The 18,537-nt window shown below is 41.8% G+C and overlaps 1 protein-coding gene across 2 annotated transcripts in view; it reads right to left on the bottom strand.

Annotated features, from left to right (window-relative positions):
- The window catches only part of sema3h (sema domain, immunoglobulin domain (Ig), short basic domain, secreted, (semaphorin) 3H), a 78,594-nt gene that overhangs the window by 11,983 nt on the left and 48,074 nt on the right, over positions 1 to 18,537 (bottom strand). For both annotated transcript variants that reach the window (XM_074644687.1, XM_074644688.1), the window contains exons 9-10: positions 3,284 to 3,353; positions 108 to 252 (exon numbers count right to left, since the gene is read on the bottom strand). In XM_074644687.1, coding sequence (XP_074500788.1) covers positions 108 to 252; positions 3,284 to 3,353 — 215 coding nt within the window. The remainder of the gene's footprint in view (positions 1 to 107; positions 253 to 3,283; positions 3,354 to 18,537) is intronic.

Below are 18,537 nucleotides of genomic sequence, written 5' to 3'. Positions count from 1 at the left end.
ATAGAGAAATCGAGAGGAAAAGAAAAGGATAAGAATGTTTGGAAGACATTTTTATTCAATACGTGTGGTGTAATTCAACTTCAAAACAGCTGCCTGAGTTAACTTACAGTTCCTGGTCGCGGGTAGGGCACCTTGCCTGTAAACTCTGCCCACTTATACTGAGGTCCCTCCTTATGAAGGAAGTTTCCCTTAAAAGCCCGAACCACATCCTCCATTCGGTAAACGCACACTGCTGAACCGTTCAGGATATCACTGCGGACAGACAGGAAAGAAAGGAGTCATTCATCACAGTCAGATTCATATAATCCTTCCATCCATTATTCCTCCAGCATGCGTGAATAAAAACATAAACTGAGCATGAATTCACTTGATGAGGTGCAACGGTCTTAAAGCAGCAAATCTAATAAGAAAGTGATGCACTGTACAGTAGGTACTGTATGAAGAGCTGTGAGTCATTGTGGCTTTTCAGCTTGAATGCATCAGTTCACTGAGTGTGCTTCAACCCAAAAAGTCCAGCTTGGATGAATGTGCTGCTTTCAGCCCATCGGTCCCCACCACAACACATCCTATCCACTGTAGTTAAGAGCATGGTTAAGATTTGGGCTGTCAAGTTGATGAGCAGCACTGCTAGAAACAGAACAGATAGAAAGGCACTGTTGTGATCACTGTATATAAGAAGTGGACGTAGTCACCGTGACGTCACCCGTTGGTTTGTGGACTGCTGTTTTGAAACCTTGAGTTTCATCCTTTTGGCCATTGCCATCTTGTTTTTTTGCAACCAGAAGTGACACGAGAGGGTGGAGCTAAGTACAACCGAATGCTTTAGGCGATTTTTAGGGGACCAAAATGCTTTCATGAACTGAAAACACACTGTGAAAGGGTTAAAGTTGTAAGATGAAATCACGGACAACTCCCAGACCGGCAATGCCGTGGTAGCGACCTGTCAATCACAAGGTAGCAACGCCCTAAAGCATCCCCTGCTTTATGGTCTATTTGACTCTAAATGGGATCATAATTTACTAAATGAACATCATGCTGTATTGAAGAAGACTTGAAACTAGCGATTGAGACCATAAACTCATGTTTACAATGTTTACTGAGGTAATAAATCAAGTGAGAAGTAGGCTCATTTTCTCATAGACTTCTATACAATCAGACTTCTTTTTGCAACCAGAGGAGTCGCCCCCTGCTGGCTGTTAGAAAGAATGCAAGTTTAAGACACTTCTGCATTGGCTTCACTTTTCAGACCTGAAGGTTTCCCACTAATAGAAGCTCTCTTTTCTCCCCTCCACAGAAAGGTCAGAGGTCACACTGAGGACCTCTAGAGTCCATGTAGCTGGGATGGACTTTGGTGTTGTTCAATGGCACTTCAGAAAGAAAAAAAGTCTTTCAACATGAGCTTAAAACCTCAGCGCTCTTGGTGAATTTGTATGTAAAGTGAATTAACACAGATCACCCACCTGAAACGAATCAGACAACAATGAAACTCAGCAGCCAGATGCTTCATTTTTTATAGAAATATTATCACTGGTGTCTGAGATGGGTGAGAATCCAAACATGTGGACAGGAGTTCAAGAATTTAGCTGCTAAATTCTTATTGATCAATGTAATTTCAATTCCTCACACCTTGTAATTATTTGACCAGTTATGTCTGATATGTTCAATGAAATGCCCAAACAAACAAATAAAGGAAGGGATGTATGAATGAATAACATGATACAAGCAAATAACAGAGGACAGATCCACAACATTCACTCTTTGACTTCATCACTGGGGATAAAAATGTCTGTGTGCATTCATGAGTGAACCAGAGAGAGAAGTTTCCATTCAGAGGGAATGACCTTTCCGCACCCTGCAGTTCTGTGGTAGGGACCCCACCCTGGGTGATGCTTTGGATTTCTGTCCGTTCCCCGCTGAGGTTCCAGACACTTTCCAAAACCCAGAAACAGACCAACTCCCTGCTCCGCCATGCCAAATGTCGTCATACCTCGGCTGCTACTGTAGAGCTCTGCCGTCCGCCTCAGAAACCGGTTATTCTCAGAGCATGTGGTGCCGTCAGTAAGTTTGGAGGAAATGAGAAACTGCAGTTTGTTGCTCATTTGTTCTCTCGCTTTATATTTCCCCCCACTTTATTTCAGCCAGTGCCTGTATTTCAGTAAATGAATTGTATCTGTTCACCTGTTATCTGCCTTAACAGGTTAGTTGAGGTGTTTTGAAGTGGGGTTGTATGAGGTACTTATCCATAGTAAGTGTATTACCTACAGCAGTACATCGCTTTGCTTCCATGTGGTAACTCCTGTGTTTCTCTAAACTGGGGGTGTGCCGACCGTCATCTACAGTAGGTAATACACTGACTATGGATAAGTACCTCATTCAACCCCACTTTAAAACACCCAAACTGTCCCTTTAATGAGAGCCTCTCTTTTTTAGTCCCAAAGTTTTTTTCTATCCATCTGTTTGTCTGGCTTCTATCGTGCAGTTTTCTGTGTTTGTGTCATTGCTCTGTCCCGAGAGGAGCAGAAAAATGCTTTTCTCTTCCTCTCTGTTTTGACAGTCTCTTAACATGTGAGTAAATTATCATTTTGTAGATACTAACAGAGATCATATTATCCGTGGACTCTAATCAAACCCATCTCAGTGCTGCTTCATATTTTCCATGTTTTGACATCATTCTTAATTAGGTTTCTAGTTTGCAGAGTCTGTTGTTGTTCTAGTTGGAACATGCATATTGTATTTTGCAATTTGTCCCTGTGAGCAATTTCAGAGGGAATGAAAACTCTCCACCCAGTGGAAATTGAAGACACACCCAGTGCCTCCCACCCACCGTCATCCTGGCACTTTCAACTCTTAAAAAAAGGGTGCACAGATTACATTTAAAGAGGACATATCATGCTCATTTTCAGGTTTGTACTTGTATTTTGGGTTTCTACTAGAACATCTTTACATGCTTTAATGTTTTAAAAGCTGTGTACTCCTCTCCAGCTCTGCTCTAACTAGCTTTGTTTGAGGGTGTGCCAAACTAGCCGCTAGGCAGGTATTTTGCAAATGTGTTAATCGGTGACATCACCAATTTATGGAAGAAAAGGCGGGACTTCAAGCAGTGTTTCTGTGGGGTAGAGTAACTACCTTTGGCGTGGACTTTGTAACTTTGCCGACCTTTTACATGCACAAAAAAACTATATAACACATTAAAGGAAAGGGAAAAACGCACAAAAGCATAATAGGTCCTCTTTAAAGTTACTACAATATATTCCCTTGTTTTCTGTTTTACGGAGGCACATACCTCGAGGTGGTAAACAGGCCGTAGATGAGAGGGTTCTTCTTGTCTTTCGCCTGCAGGATAAAGATGTCTTCTGCATTGAGGGCACAAGGAAATAAGACAGGAAAAGGAGGGGAAGGAGACAAAGGGGTAAAACATTAGTTAAGCCCGAGTAAAAATCATAACAGTGTCTGAACTAATGGAGACGTTTTGATTGGTGTTGCACCTGCATGTGTGTTTGTGTACGTGTGTGCATCCATCAGTCTGACTGTGTGACTAATAGCGTCGGGCGTGCTGGCAGCATGGCTGACTGGCTGCTTGTAATGAATCTGTGGCCATTAATAACCGGCCACAGTGGGAGAGCCGAGCGCCGAGTCCGCCACAGGAGAACAACACCTGCTGTCACACACACACACACACACACGCACACTAACATCACAACGGCGTCTTCACTCTCCATCTCAAACACAGCGAATCACAACATTTGATACGTCTGTTTCACTCCGACGGCGATCCCTCACACAGAGCAATCAGGTGGAGGGAGGATTTTCATCCTCTCCATCTGTCTTACACTGATTGGCTCCTTGGTGATGTTTTTATTCATATATAACAAGATATATAACAAGATATATCATACACCAAATGTCTGATCTTGCATTGTAATTTTGATTAATGACACCAATTAAAGCTCTATGAATCAATCAGAATCAATCAGCTACAACACTGGTAAAAATGAATGTATAAATCATCCATCACACAAATGATTAATAAAAGGTATCCTGCAGAGTTTTCGACCACCAGTTGCACTATTGAATAATGCTTTGATGTGTCTTATAATACAATGAACTTCTCGATTTGGGATCATTAAAGTACATCTATAAAGTTTAACAGGTTATAAGTAATTTTGGTAGACTGAGATATTGTGCGTAACAAATAAAGCAAACTGCCGTTCCATAAAATCCACATCCTGTAGTTTCTCTCCTCGGGCTAATCACTGGCATTTTCCCAAATTACAGTGGAAATGAAGTATGTCACAAATAGATGAAAATATTAATGAACACACTGACAGGAATACAAACGAAAACAAAAAAACAGATGGCAGGAGTCAGGAGACCAAAAAATTAGTCTAAAAGTCTCTCATTTATAAACTTGCTAACAAACATATGTAACTCTTTAGTTGTTTACAAGAAAACTCCACGGGGTGTGAGTGCAGTATCCCTGACTTTAAAAAGGCCTCCTTCCATTCCCTGTACTGCTCACTACACACGACACAACTTGCTGTCTTGTAATCGGGTGTCTTGTAATCGGGTGTCTTTAAATCGTTGTGGTTTTCACACTACATGACTGACCGGCGACAGGAGGTCACACACTATAAGATCTATCACCGTGGAGGAATCCCCGATGAGGTCTCCAAACTACGCTTTGTCACGACAACACACTCAAAAAGTGACGGACGTATTCGTGCTTGTTGACACAAAATAGCCTGTTTCCACACATCTTTACTATTTCCCTTATGTAGATCATTCACTGTGTTATGTTTATTCAAGCAAACATCCAACACCCTAGATGCAACACATACAGTAAGTTCCTATTGTTACAGGCGACCCCTCCTCCACTAGGTTTCCCCTCAACCCGAATCTCGTGCTCTCATTGGCTGTAGCTCCCCAACAACGGGTCCAGACATTTAGCATGGTGGATATCTGGAATGTGTCTGCGGTACACCGACAAACCTCTCGGCTCACGTCTTTTAACAGTTAGCACATGACGCTCGAGCGCCGACGTTCGAGCGCCGAGCCAACGTGGATTTGCCTCTGATCTGGGGCTTTTGTCTCAGCGAGTGGAAAATCAGGAACAGGTGTAGTGTGAACTAGGCATAAGGTAAGAGAAAATTGTACGAGAGGTCGAGAGCACTCTTGCCATAAAATGTTTGTCAAACGCAAGGAAATAAGTTTTAAATTTGAGGAAAATGAAAAACGCATGAATATCATAATCAAATTTAGATTATTATATATTTTTGAGTAATTATAACGATTGGATTATTGAAGAAGTACTATTGGTCCATTGATCCCAATTAAGACTATAAAACCCTTGGATGATATTGTGTGCGTTCAGCTTCTGAATGGCTTTCATACTGCTGTTAGATGTTTTTAGATTTTTGACTGCTGAAGGTTTTCTTCTTCTTACAGCCTTTTTTTGGTGGCATCTCTCCAATTCAATTCTAGTATTTGCACACGGCACAACACCTTCCCTTATATAGTGTTGAGGGGGTGTTACCTATGTTAATACCTGCCCTTATATGGGTGTCACCTATGCTAATAATAAACAATTATTCAGTTATGGATGTTTGGTGCATCTGGAGTTGACTTTAAAAATAAGAGAAAATATATGAGAAATTTAAGGGAATGCTGCTGCATGAGGCCCAATGAGTGTGACATACCAGACACTCAAACTTTGACAGATTGTGAAGCATTTTGGAGCTGCATTCTTGTGTTTAAAAGCATAACACTGATGCACGGTCTTGAAATGTTAATCACATTTTCATCCCCATATTTCTAGTGTTGCTCATCGTCGTTGTATAATTCAGTTGTCTGCTGTCACAGCGCAGACAAGGTTTTGCTTTTCACTGTTTATTGAAATCACAGGTTTATTGTTTTGCACTTTTGTCTCAGATAAGAGTTGGGAATGTTTTCATCATCATATCACAACGGTGGAGAACAGAGCCCTTTGTTTCCTGTGTGGCATGCTGTGATAATCTATAAATACATGACTTGACACGGCTCCTAGGTGGGACAAATAACTTTAAAAGTCTTAGAAACTCTATAAACGGAAAGTACTCAGGTTGATGTTGAGATTCAACGAGTTTGGCAACCTCTACAGCAACAAAGGTTGAAAAAGGAAGTTCAAAACAAGGTTTGGATGTGCTCTACATGTCTCTGCCTTTATTCTCATCTCCTTGTTTCCTTTCCTTTCCTTTCCTCTCCTCTCCTCTCCTCTCCTCTCCTCTCCTCTCCTCTCCTCTCCCACGATGAGGCAGAGATGTTGTTGTGGTGACGGAGACAGCGAAGCGTATCACTGTTCCCACATTCCTGACGTTCCTGCTGCTTCACATGGCCTCCATGGAGCTACAGCCCTGCAGGAAGTCTAATCTCATCTCATCACACACACACATGCACCACACAGTGAGAGAGTCGGGAGCGCATCAAACAAAGTGAAATGAAAGCATGTACGGCCACATGCTTGCACACACCCACACACACAAACACCAAACTGCAGGGACCAAAGAGTCGAAGACACGCTGATACCGTACGTATAGACACACATACAATCAGCAGGCCCCTCGGGGCAGAGCAGAGAGGACTATGGGTAGTCTGCAGCCTGCAGCGTTCACACTGCTCACTCCCTCCATCCCTTATTTAATGTATCACTCCTTCATTATTAAGTTTTCTTTGGCGCTTCTCCCGCTTTTAAATCACAATGCAGATGTCTCATTTGTGCAGTTACAGTTTTTCTCAATTGTTTACACACAAATACTGGTACTTGACACACAATGACCACAACATGTAACTCATGCACCAACCCCCTGAACCAATTCTGCTAAACTACAAGCACAATTCCTGCTTTACACTCAAATTGCAGTTCTAAAACACACTTTTTTCAGAACACTACACACAATTCTCTGCATTTGGCACAATTTTCATGAAGAAAATCTCGTTTTCACAAGGAACACACTGTCATTCAAAATTCTAAAGTCAATTGCCCTACTATGCACACTGACTCATCACATGGGCAAACACCTGTCACACAGTGTTACAATTAGCAATCAGTTGATGCTTTTCATGGCTGGATTCGACATGCTAAGCGATATTTCCCCCGCTGCTTGGCCAGGGAAAACATTGCTTGTGATGTGGATGAGGTGCTGTGGCCAGACCGAAACAGAAGAGAGGATGCAGCATAGTTTTTTTTACTGTAACTTTATACAGTAAATTCTTCTGTTGTTTTGTATGTAGACCACTGTATGTGCAACTTTGTGTTGGTTGGGATGTACACTGTGTACATTGTTTTTGTGGGGAAAATAAAATATATTTGTTACCGTGTATTTGTGTGTTCTGAGTATAAAAACAATATTCTAAAATATTTTACAACACACTTATGTATGTACTGTCTGTAGTAAGTGTAACACTGAACAAAAAAAGGGCCTAAGTCATTATGATGAATGGAGAAGAAGTGTTTTCCATTCATCATAGTGTTTTACATTGAGCACATCAGTGTTCAACTGGTTCTTATAAATGTCTATTCATATGATGGTTTGTGTGTGTCATTTGAAAACAAAATACCATTTTGAGAAGAAATAACATTGTTTTGAATGTAAAGTTTAATTTTGCAGGAGAATTGAGGGGTTTTGCCCATTGTGTGTGTGTTTTTTGATTTGTGTGTAGAGTTCTGAGAGTATGAGGCATGCTTTCAGAAAATGTGTGTAAACAATCGAGAAAAACTGTAATCTCTCTCTCAGCCCTGTCTCCTAAAAATGACGTTCCCTTACAACTAAACTGCATTCTCAAGTACGTTTGGAAGGAAACGTATTTTGTAGGGCTGTCAAAGTTAACAGGATAATAACGTGTTAATGCAAATTACTTTTAACGCCACTAATTTCTTTAGCGCATTAACGCAACTAACGCAAAACCTGAGGAATCCATTGGTACCAACCATCTCATACTAGCTTGTTGTGAAGGAGGCTAAATAACGCTCCAAACTTGCGCTAAATTTATTTTTTAGATACCCACGAGTCTCCCCTTTACAGACATGCCCACTTTATAATAATCACATGCAGTTTGGGGCAAGTCATAGTGAAGTCAGCACACTGACACACAGACAGCTGTTGTTGTCTGTTGGGCTGCAGTTTGCTATGTCATGATTTGAGCATATTTTGTATGCTAAATGCAGTACCTGTGAGGGTTTCTGGACAGTATTTGTCATTGTTTTGTGTTGTTAATTGATTTCCAATAATACATATATACATACATGTGCATACAGCAAACATATTTGCCCACTCCCATGTTAATAAGAGTATTAAATGCTTGACAAATCTCCCATTAAGGTACATTTTGAATGGATTAAAAAAATGTGCGATTAATTTGAGATTAATCGCAATTAACTATGGACAATCATGCGATTAAATATTTTTATCGATCGACATTGGCACCAATGTACTGCACAATGGTCCTAACACGATGGTAATGTAATTGTTCCCCATAGTGGGCAGCATACATGAAGGGCGAGAAGAGAAGGGAGTTCATTTTAAAGAACATTTTGAAAATCTAATTTGATAAAATGTCCAAATAGTTTGGATATGACAATGTGTTGCACATAAATCTGTTTGTTGAAGCATTATGTTCCAACCTGTCATCTCCTCCAGCCTCTGTGTGCCCTGCGCCTCCTTTAATCCTGTCATCTGCTGCCTCTTTAAAACTCATCACATCTCTGTCCTTTTGTCAGCCTCCATAGTTTTTCACCCATTATACTCATCATATCACATCTCCTCTACATTTTTTAAACATTTCTAGCTAGTTTTCTTTCCTGTTCACATCTTCCAAAAAATGCCCCTCCCTCTTCAACTCCTTTCATAAATCATAACCTTTATCATCTCTCCATTTTCTGTATCTTTCTCCCTCTACTTGTCTTGAAGTTTTTTTTTTATGGCAGTATTGCTTTATTACTCTGGATGATATGTGTGCTCTTTGGTGAACGCTTTCATCCAAAGCACCTCAAAACTTTTTTCAAAGGAAGGGATGAGCCAGAGTCAAAAGAAGGGCATCGGAAGATTTACATCTAAACCTGCAGAGCTGAGTTTTATAGCCTCATAGCCAGCCTGGTGGAAGCCATTACTGTACAGAAGAAATACAGACTCCCTTTAAACCTGCTGGGAACATGTTTACCGGACGGGTGATCGGATTGTGGTCCGATAGGGCTAAAAAAAATTGATAAAATCCACTCGTAAGTGCACCTAAATATGCACTCAAACTCTAATCATCCACATCACATCTCCAGAGGTGGTCAGAGCCATATTAGGCCACACTGACGGCAACATGTTGATGCAGTTTGTCTGCAGGACACATGTTTGAGTTGTGGAATGGTAAATAAACCCTCATGTGCGGAGGTGAAGAAAAAGGAAACAAGAAAAGAAGCTGCTGCAGTTTAGACAGAAACTTGTAGCAGTAAACAGGGACTTAAACTCCCACAAGGAAGAACGCACATTTCCCAGAAGTTCATTACAACACAAGTGAGTCTTGAGTTGGTAATTTGCAGAGTAAAAGACTTGTAGACACGCATGTCTATATTACGTAACGTTTAGCAGCAGCTACCCTTTTGCAGAACAACTTATAACAAGACAAAACTATTAAATCAAACCATTCTGGTGATTAGCTGAAGTAGCTTTCGTATAAATAAGAAGCTTTAATGGATTCTCCAGAACTGACCTCCTTGTAAAAGTATACACAAAAATGAATCACAGTACACTGAAATTATTCATTTCCAGTGCTGCCCCCTAAATGGTTGACAGGCTGAGTTGAAAAGCAGATGAATCGACTCACATTTTGTCAGTTGAATCACTGCACTTTTTTTCTTTTTTAGCTGCGCCATTGTAAACAGAGCAATGCAGAATAACAACATAGCAGAATATACACTTTTACAAACCAAAATGATTTAACCAGAAATCCAAAGAGAGCTGATGGAAAGAGAGGCCAGCGGCTCGTTTCTGTTTACTGCGTCATCGGCTGTCCTCGGGGTTCCCCACACACAACAGGATATCTGACTGTAAATATTGAACATGTTTAATATTGACGATTTGAAATCGGTGCGGCCAGAATGGACTTCGGAGCGCTGTGGAGAGGTCATGGTCATTTTCAAGTATTTCCGTGAGATCACACATGCATCGTCTGTCTCTGTCCTTGTCTCAGACCTCAATTCTGACATTTATTGTGATACTGTAATGGATAAAGTTGGTGTTTTTTGCGGGTTGTGTTCGGGTGGTTGATTGATGCATATATTTACAGGTCGGGCGGTGCGGATTGGCTCTCATAACGGGTTGGGTGGATGTGGGTTATAGAGTAACAGTGTGCCCAGCATTAGGAACAGTGGTGCTTTGAGCTAAATGCTAACGTCAGCTTGCTAAACTGCTCACAATGACAATGCTGATGTTCAGCAGGTATAATGTTTACCATGTCCTCCACCTTAGTTCAGCATTAGTTTAACATTTGCTAATTAGAACTAAAATCAAGTCTTTCAAATCTTGGACAAAGGGAAATTTTGATCTGTTAGTAACGCTATAGGTGAAAAGTTAAGGGATCACCAAAGTGATTACAGTTCATCCTGAGAGGGACATTAATGTCTGAAACAAACTTCAAGGCAATCCATTCATTATTTGTTGAGATATTTCATTCTGGAACAAAGTGGACCAACCAACCGATCGACAGACTGACACTGCCATGCACAGATAAAAATACTCCAAATCACTTGCTGGCAAGGTAAGAAAAAATGCCCCTCTCTCTTCAACTCCTTTCATGAATCAAAACCTTCATCATCTCCCCCTTTTCTTTAATTTTCTCCTTCTACTTGTCTCCTTCACTACCTGGCAAGGTAAGAGACAAATCTCAATTTACTGTGTATAACCAGGTGTTTTAAAGCCAGCTAGAAAAGAGGCCACATAGCCTGTAAAAGTAAATATCCTCAGTTCAATATTGAAAAAGTACTGTGTAAACTTTATAGAAACTTTGGTAAAGCCTGTAGGGAAAAACTGTGACTCCACTGCCTTCTGCTTGAAAGTTAGTCAGTGTGTCTTTCTTCTGAGCACCTCACTGTGCATTCAGCTTCACATGAAAACAAAGTTAAACTTTGGAAGACGCAGCCAGAACAACATCAACGACGTCTCAGTTATTTACAGCTCAGCTTGGCAAAAATTCACTCTTATCTCTCCGTGACAAGTTTAAATCACACCTGATTTAGTGCCGTTCCACCTCGTTTCTACATCTCCCGTCAAGTTTGATTCATTAAACTGTAGTGACTATAATGTCATTAATCTTTAAACGGGGAGGGAAAGCAAAACACAAACACACATTCATTACAATCACTGAGTGCAGGAAATATCTGCTTCTGTCTGACCAGGTGAATCAAGGTGAACGTTTAGTCATCTTTCAAGTTGAAGCAGGAAGAATAGCAGATTTTAAGTTATGTTGCAGTTACAGGAAACATCTTTACGTCTTCTTTCTAACCCCCTGAGCGACCGACTTTACTGTCTTTTAGAGGCTGTATCAGGGCCAGTTTTAGAGCTAGAGTGAAGGCAAAGATAGCATATGAAACTAGAAAACCTAAGGTTGAAAACCCTATAGGTTAACCTATCCACTGGTACCAACCATGTCATGCTAGCTTCCTCCCGAAAGGAGGCTAAATAACGCTTCAAAGTTATGTTAAATTTTGTTGAGGAAAAAGGTCCCTTGACCTCTGAACTCAAGATATGTGAATGAAAATTGGTTCTATGGGTACCCACAAGTCTCCCCTTTACAGAAATGCCCACTTTATGATAATCACATGCAGTATAAATGTGTTATTTTTGCCTATTCTAAAATGGTGCAATTGAATATTTCTGCATACTGGGGTCCCTAAACAGTCTTAGAAATGCATAAATTGGGTATGACTGCAAAGCTGATACTCTTGTGGATCCAAATTAGCCATGTACACCACTTCTATGTGACATATACTGTTGACCTGCTATCTCCCCCTAAAGACACCCTAAAAAAGACAAAAATGGGTCTATTGTGGATCTCAGAGGGTTAACCACGTCTTCTTTCTCTTTCACCGTCAGACAGCTCGTCACCATGTTATACTAACAGTAATCCCTCGTACTGAGCTGCTTTCCTCCCTCTAAATCTTCTCGCCTTTTCTTTGTGTCTCTTTATCTTTCCATCAGGTGCTCATCCCTCGTCCCTTTCTGCTCAAATCCACCTGGACTCCTCAGGATCCCTCTGGGTGTGTCTCACTCTCTTTGTTTCTCACTTTCACCGTCGCTCCCAGTCTCCCTCCCTTCCGCTATCTCTCCATCCCCTCCATCTCCCCGTCCATCTGTCTTGTCTGTCTGGCCTATTTTCTCCGGAGGATTGTTCTTGTGTCTTCTTCTCTAAACAAAAAGCGGCTGTGTTCCCCTGAGGGAAGATAGTCCTGTCTAGCCCGTAGACCTGCAGCCTCAGCCCCTATCTTCCTCCTCCTCCTAATTGTCTGGCCTTAGCCCCCCAGGCGAACACCCCTATCCTCCTCATTTCTCTGCTTTCTCTCGCTCTCTGCCCAGCCACCCTGAATGCCAATATCCACCTCCTCCCTCCTCCTCCTCATCTTTCTGACCACACTCCCTGTCTTTATTTCCTCCTCGCCATCTTACAGTAATTTGCCAATAACAGCCCTGCCTCCATCTTGTCTGGTTCTTTAACCCCCTCGGCTATTGGCCCTATTCCTTCTGCCACCGCACCTCTTTTCTCTCTGACACATTTTCCCCCTCCAGACACCGCTGTTATCCCCATCCTGATGTCTCTCTCAATTCAACCTTCATGTCTAGACTGAGATATCTACTTCGCATTCGCTATTCGAGTCGCTACTTCATGCTGCAGCCGACAGTTCACTTGGCCTCTTATCTGTTTGTGATATCTTGATATTGATTTCGGGACAATGACATGGCTGGATATCTAGCTAGTCTTGTTGTTAAACATACTATCAAGTTATATTTACAGTTTTTCCACTGTACGCAATGTTATTGACAGTTGAAGTCAAGGCTACTTTATTTAAATCAGGGGTGTCCAGAGCGCCAAAAAAATAAGTAAAGACAGATTCAGCAACTGCATGGCTTATTTCTCGCATAAGATGTTTTCAGAAACACATTTCATTGACCTATTTTTGTGATATAAGAGAAGAAAGTTTCCAAACGAGCCGACATGTCGGTTCCGGTTTGAAAGCTGGGAGCAGCAGTTCACGAGGGAAAGCGTTCGTCCAACCAGGTATGTCTTGTAACTGGTGGCAACCCATCAAGCGTCCAATGCTGTGAAGCGAGGCAATCCCTCGTGATAAAAAACGCCTCTGTGGACACGTACCATCAGGGTCACCAGGGAAACGGAGTGAATGGATTGTGGAAAAACATTAGATTTTGGTTCTGGCCTCCATTTCATCCATTAATTCCAGATAATGGACATCTTGTCGGGCTTTATCCCTTACTTATGTATAATTTTGGAGGACACTTTTGAATGATGTTCATTAAAGAATGCGCTCTCAGTCCAGAAATTCTTTTAATACCTTTAAAAGATTAAGGATATACACTATAATAGGGATATAAATCTCCTAAAGGAACCCTTCATCTCCTCCTTGTTGTTTTCTCCTCCTTCCTCTTCCCTCTCTCCCCACCTCTCTATCTGCTCCATCCCTCCCTATTAACCCCATTCCCCTCCTTCCCTCCCGTCCCGTCTCCCTCCCACCAGCCCTCACACCCTTTTAGCTTCACTTCACCTCCCTCACCCCCTCCATGTCCTTCGAGGAAAAATGCCTTTTGTCTGGGCTGTAGTATCTCCTGCTACATAACTATCACCTTCCCTTTCTCTCTGGTTTTGTCTTCTCATCCTCTTCTGTCTATCCATTGCACCATTATTTAAATTCCACACTCCTTGGTAGCATCAGCTCTTAAACTAATTTTCCTACACCGTAGAGAGATGTAAGAAAAAAGTACTGCCGACGATCAGTGAGGACCTTTCTTACTTTCAAAACTTACTTTGTTCATGCACTCTCATCTGGATTGCTGCACTAATTAGCCGTCTTATTCCTCTTTATATAGTGAAAATGTAACTTCCCTTGTGTCACTTTCAGGCCACTGTATACCTCAAGGGGAATAGGAAACTGGGGGAACAGTGGAGGCTATATGGAGGCACATTCTGCCCATGCTACTGCAATTTCCAAGAATTAAATAACCTTTAAATACCAGCTCTCTTAAACATCCAGAGCTCCTCCCGTCTGTTCTTCATCATCCACTTTCTTTACTTTTCCTACCCTGGAGCCAAATGTATTTCCAATCCTCCTCATAATCAGTTATTCCTTCTCTCTGTCCTCCTCCTGCACCTTCTCTTTAACAGCATTAGAGCAATAACGCTTTGATAACAGTTTCTCCTCCTCATCTTTTTATCCTCTGCCTCTATTTTCCTCGTCTCCTCCTCCATCCCCTCCTCCTTCTTTCTTCTCCTGTCTGGTCAACACCTTGTGCTGTAACCTCTACCCTTCTCCTACTTCATCTTTTTCTCTCTCACCCTCTCTCTAAGCCCTCCTCCTCCTCCCTCATGTCCCTCTCTATACCTCTCTCCTCTGTTTCTCCTTCTGATAAACTGGGCTTCCATTCAAGTAGTTTCACACACGCTATGACGGATTAGAAAGGCTGAATGGAGGCGTCAAAACATGATTAATTTTCTTTAGTATCACAAAACATGTTTTCATACCCAACTGTTTTTGTTGATGAGGTAATTAAGCAGTAAATAGTGGAGATGCATTTGTCAGGTTAATCTGACAGGACCGGGCGTCCTGGTGGCTCAGTAATACATGTAGCGGGCAAGGAATCCTTGTCTCTCTGTATGTCCTTCGCATATCTTGAGAGCCTCTCATCCGATCTACTTCACACTTGTCGAATGTATTGCTGAGGATCCCATGGAGTGCATTGTCAAATATGGTGCAATTTGGACCCACGATACGTTCAATATTAATAACCTTTGAATAAACACACGGGCTTCAGGGCTTTGCAGCCTGAGATGAGCATGTTGTCCGCAGAACGGGGCTCATTGAGTGCAATTCATTTTTGCTGCTGGATGCCGGATATACTAACATTACAACCAAACTCTTCTTCACTTGCCTGGAGTCAATGAGTACAGTGCGGTTGTCGTCAACGCTGCAATCAGCCCACTACGAATGAACACTAGCCCCCGACAACGCTGCAAGCAGCGAGAGAAAACGACCCCGAAGAAGACACAATCAACCCAAAGAAAGGTTTAATTGCAGAGTAAAACTATTCAAAAGTGTCTTTGGATGAATGAATGTTGCCTATAAACTTGTACGTAAGGCTTAAAGTAAAAGTAATTTGCACTGACGCCATCCAGCCAGGTGAAATTATCTCAATTTACTGGCAGATTATATTTGTACTTCTAATCTCTTCTAATTCTCTGACCGAAAAATATACCAACTGGCTATTTGAGATGACTATTTTTCTATGTTGAAGCACACTGGTTGGTTTATTTTGTTGAAGCATTTCAAACTCATTTTCAGCTATATTTGAATCCAAACAGTCTGAGGGTAAATATAGCTGCTGTCTATTGGTCTTTCCATCCTTCCTTCATCCCCACCGCTCCCTCTTTTCTTTCTACATCCTTCGATTTTTCCAGAAAATTGTTTCTTTCTGACCTTTGCAGACTTCACCTCATCCTACCGAGGCGTTGTGAAGATGACAGTCCTCATTTGCTTCATCATCCATTTGTCATATTTATACTCCAAGTTATAAAAAATACTCCCTCCTTTCTATTCCCTTCCAGCATTACCGGGTGGTGATGCAGTGACAAAGATATGGGTGCTGTCTTATGTCTGGAACATTGAATCTCTCACAAACAGACAAAAATAGAAGACGAATATGCCTGAAAATACCTCAGTGTCTCTGGTGCCAACACTCTGAGTCCGGCCACAGTGGGCTTTCTGTTTCCAGCTTGAAAAACCTCAAGCATGACTCTCCTCCACAACAACTACGACCACAACGGGGACAACAGCAGTAAACAGCAGAGAATCCTCTTCCTGTGAGCTGGACTCTTGAGTTGTTTCAGCTTGAATTGGCAGCAGGAGGAACGTCTGTCCTCCATGACACAGAAAACACACTAAACATGAACCACTTCCACTCGACTGTTTGGGTTTTTTAAATAATTATGGTTCAATGAGGCTTGATGTGACATCAACATTTGCAGAGAGCCTCATAAAAGCGAACCTCTACAACTCCAGACATAAAAACAACTGAACAATAAACTCAAAGCAATCCTGTGTCATGAGTCGGTCCATGTGGTGATCAATGAGCGGATGCTTTGTTCAAAACAAAGCCAATTGTACGGGTGTTCAAGATCTTAAATATGTGAGTCAACAACTACAAAAATACACTAAAGGAAAGACAAAGACAATAAAATGTGTTGATTGTAACTTCCCTTAAGAAAAACACATATGGGGCTTTTCCATTGGCACTTTTGGTCGCACAGAGTCACACCATGCCGCGCTGATTTGTGTTTCCATTACCAGTTTTAGCGTGCCGAGTCGCACCCGAGATGGATCATCTCCGGACTTGGGCCAAAGTGCGCCCAACCGGACTCCAAACAGGTTGCGATGATGTCTCGCCGACCATTGCCGACCCGTAACGACCCCACTTCTCCTCCTCAAACAAGCGTGTGTTGAGACACAACTCATGTCTGTGCAGGAGACCAGAGAGAAAGACGTTGCGTGCTCACCTCTCAGGACTTCTGTAGCTTCTAACTGAATCTCTGTGGTTTGAAGTTTAGTGTCTCTCCTATGTCCCTGTTGTACTTTCAGATATCTGCTTTCAGCTGTACAGGAGTCGTGTTAAGTTCCTGATGAAAACCCAACATTTCATGATTTTGCTGCTTCATAATAAAAGCTTTTAAATAACAAAATAACGGAGGACTTTTTACTGTGAAGAATTTAGAGGAAATAAATGTGTTTATCACCAAATTAGCAGAGCTTTGTTAGCAGCTATTCTTAATAAAAACAAGTCTACTTATACTGCAGGGAGGAAGAGTACAAGCAGCAAAAATAACGGGTGACTTTTATTATGAAGAATATAGGAAATAAAAATGTGTTTATAGACCGTTTAACAGCCGCCCCTTTGACCACTAGTCACAGCCATGGTTACACACACATTCAAGCGGGCATACTTGCCAACCTTGAGACCTCAAAAATAGGGAGGATTTCAAAACCAAAGCAGGGAGTTTCAGAGACTTTGTTTCCTGCATTCTGGTGACTTTTAAAGAATATACAAAAATACAAAATAATAAGTACACTGCAACAGCAATTTTTGTTAAATAGGCCTTCTTTTACTACTCTGGTGTGAACTTGTGTGAATCTCGGGAATAAACTAGTGTCCATCAGTTTTCATTCATTTTTTGAGTATTTCTTTCTCTTAGTACTCTCCATTTCTCTTTCCTTCTCTCACTCACTGAAGGCCCTCTCAGACACAACGCGACAACGGCACCACTGCGCTCTGAAACCCATTATTTCCAATGGTTTGCGCCACGCCTGCTTTGCTGTGGTGCTGTGATAATGCAGCGAGCGTAGCTCAAACCGCACCACGGTGTTACAAGCAGCTCTCCTCCGCTGGGAAAAGACATTTGGTGTAGTTGTATTGTCATCCAGATGGAAACAGTAGGGTTTATACTGTACATGCTGTGCAGTGTCAGAAACAGGTTGAGATAACGAAAAGGAAAAAAGGTGTGAAACTGGGAGAGGGCAATGAAAAACTGGAGTCTCCCTGGAAAAATCTGCAGGGTTGGCAAGTATGCAAGCGGATAGCCCTGCTGTAATGGAGATGAAAATCCCTGCCGTGCTGGGCTGACGCGCTGAGTCGATCCAAGCAAGCATTTTCTGATCTCACGTCCCTCGACAGTACAGCATCATTTGTAATTTCTCTGGCTTCTTCTACATAGTAAAGATGCCCAAGGCACATGGGCATTGTTCTGTTATTATTGTACACTTGAATATGTAAACTCAACGTAGAAAGACTCTAGCCGACTAGAGGATTTGAACCCAGGACCTTCCTGCATGGAACTGACAGTGCTACCCATTAAGTTTAGGATTGATTTGACCCTCATGGTATCAAATACTTTTCACCTGTAAAAACAGTGTCACGGCCGACAGGAGCTGAACCCAAATAGTGCTGCTTTTTTTTGTGTGATTTACACAAATACATACAACGCTCACTACAAACTCACTCCCATTTCTGTAATTTGCACACAGCTAATTTGTTTTCTATGACTCAGCACCTTCAGCAAATTTAAATCATAACTTTCTCACATACACACACACAGCCAGGTGGTATCCACTGCTCTGCTGCCATGAGGGACCCGCAGACCGTCAAGGGTTTATGGGATTTGTAGTGTTTCTGTGTGGCGTAGCGTGGCATAAACAACACTGACAGCATTCTTCTCCTTCATATGGGTTAGTGGTTTTGTGTG

Source organism: Sebastes fasciatus, chromosome 8 (genome assembly GCF_043250625.1).
Source record: "Sebastes fasciatus isolate fSebFas1 chromosome 8, fSebFas1.pri, whole genome shotgun sequence".
Classification (NCBI taxonomy): domain Eukaryota; kingdom Metazoa; phylum Chordata; class Actinopteri; order Perciformes; family Sebastidae; genus Sebastes; species Sebastes fasciatus.
This window is presented reverse-complemented; position numbering and strand designations above follow the sequence as displayed.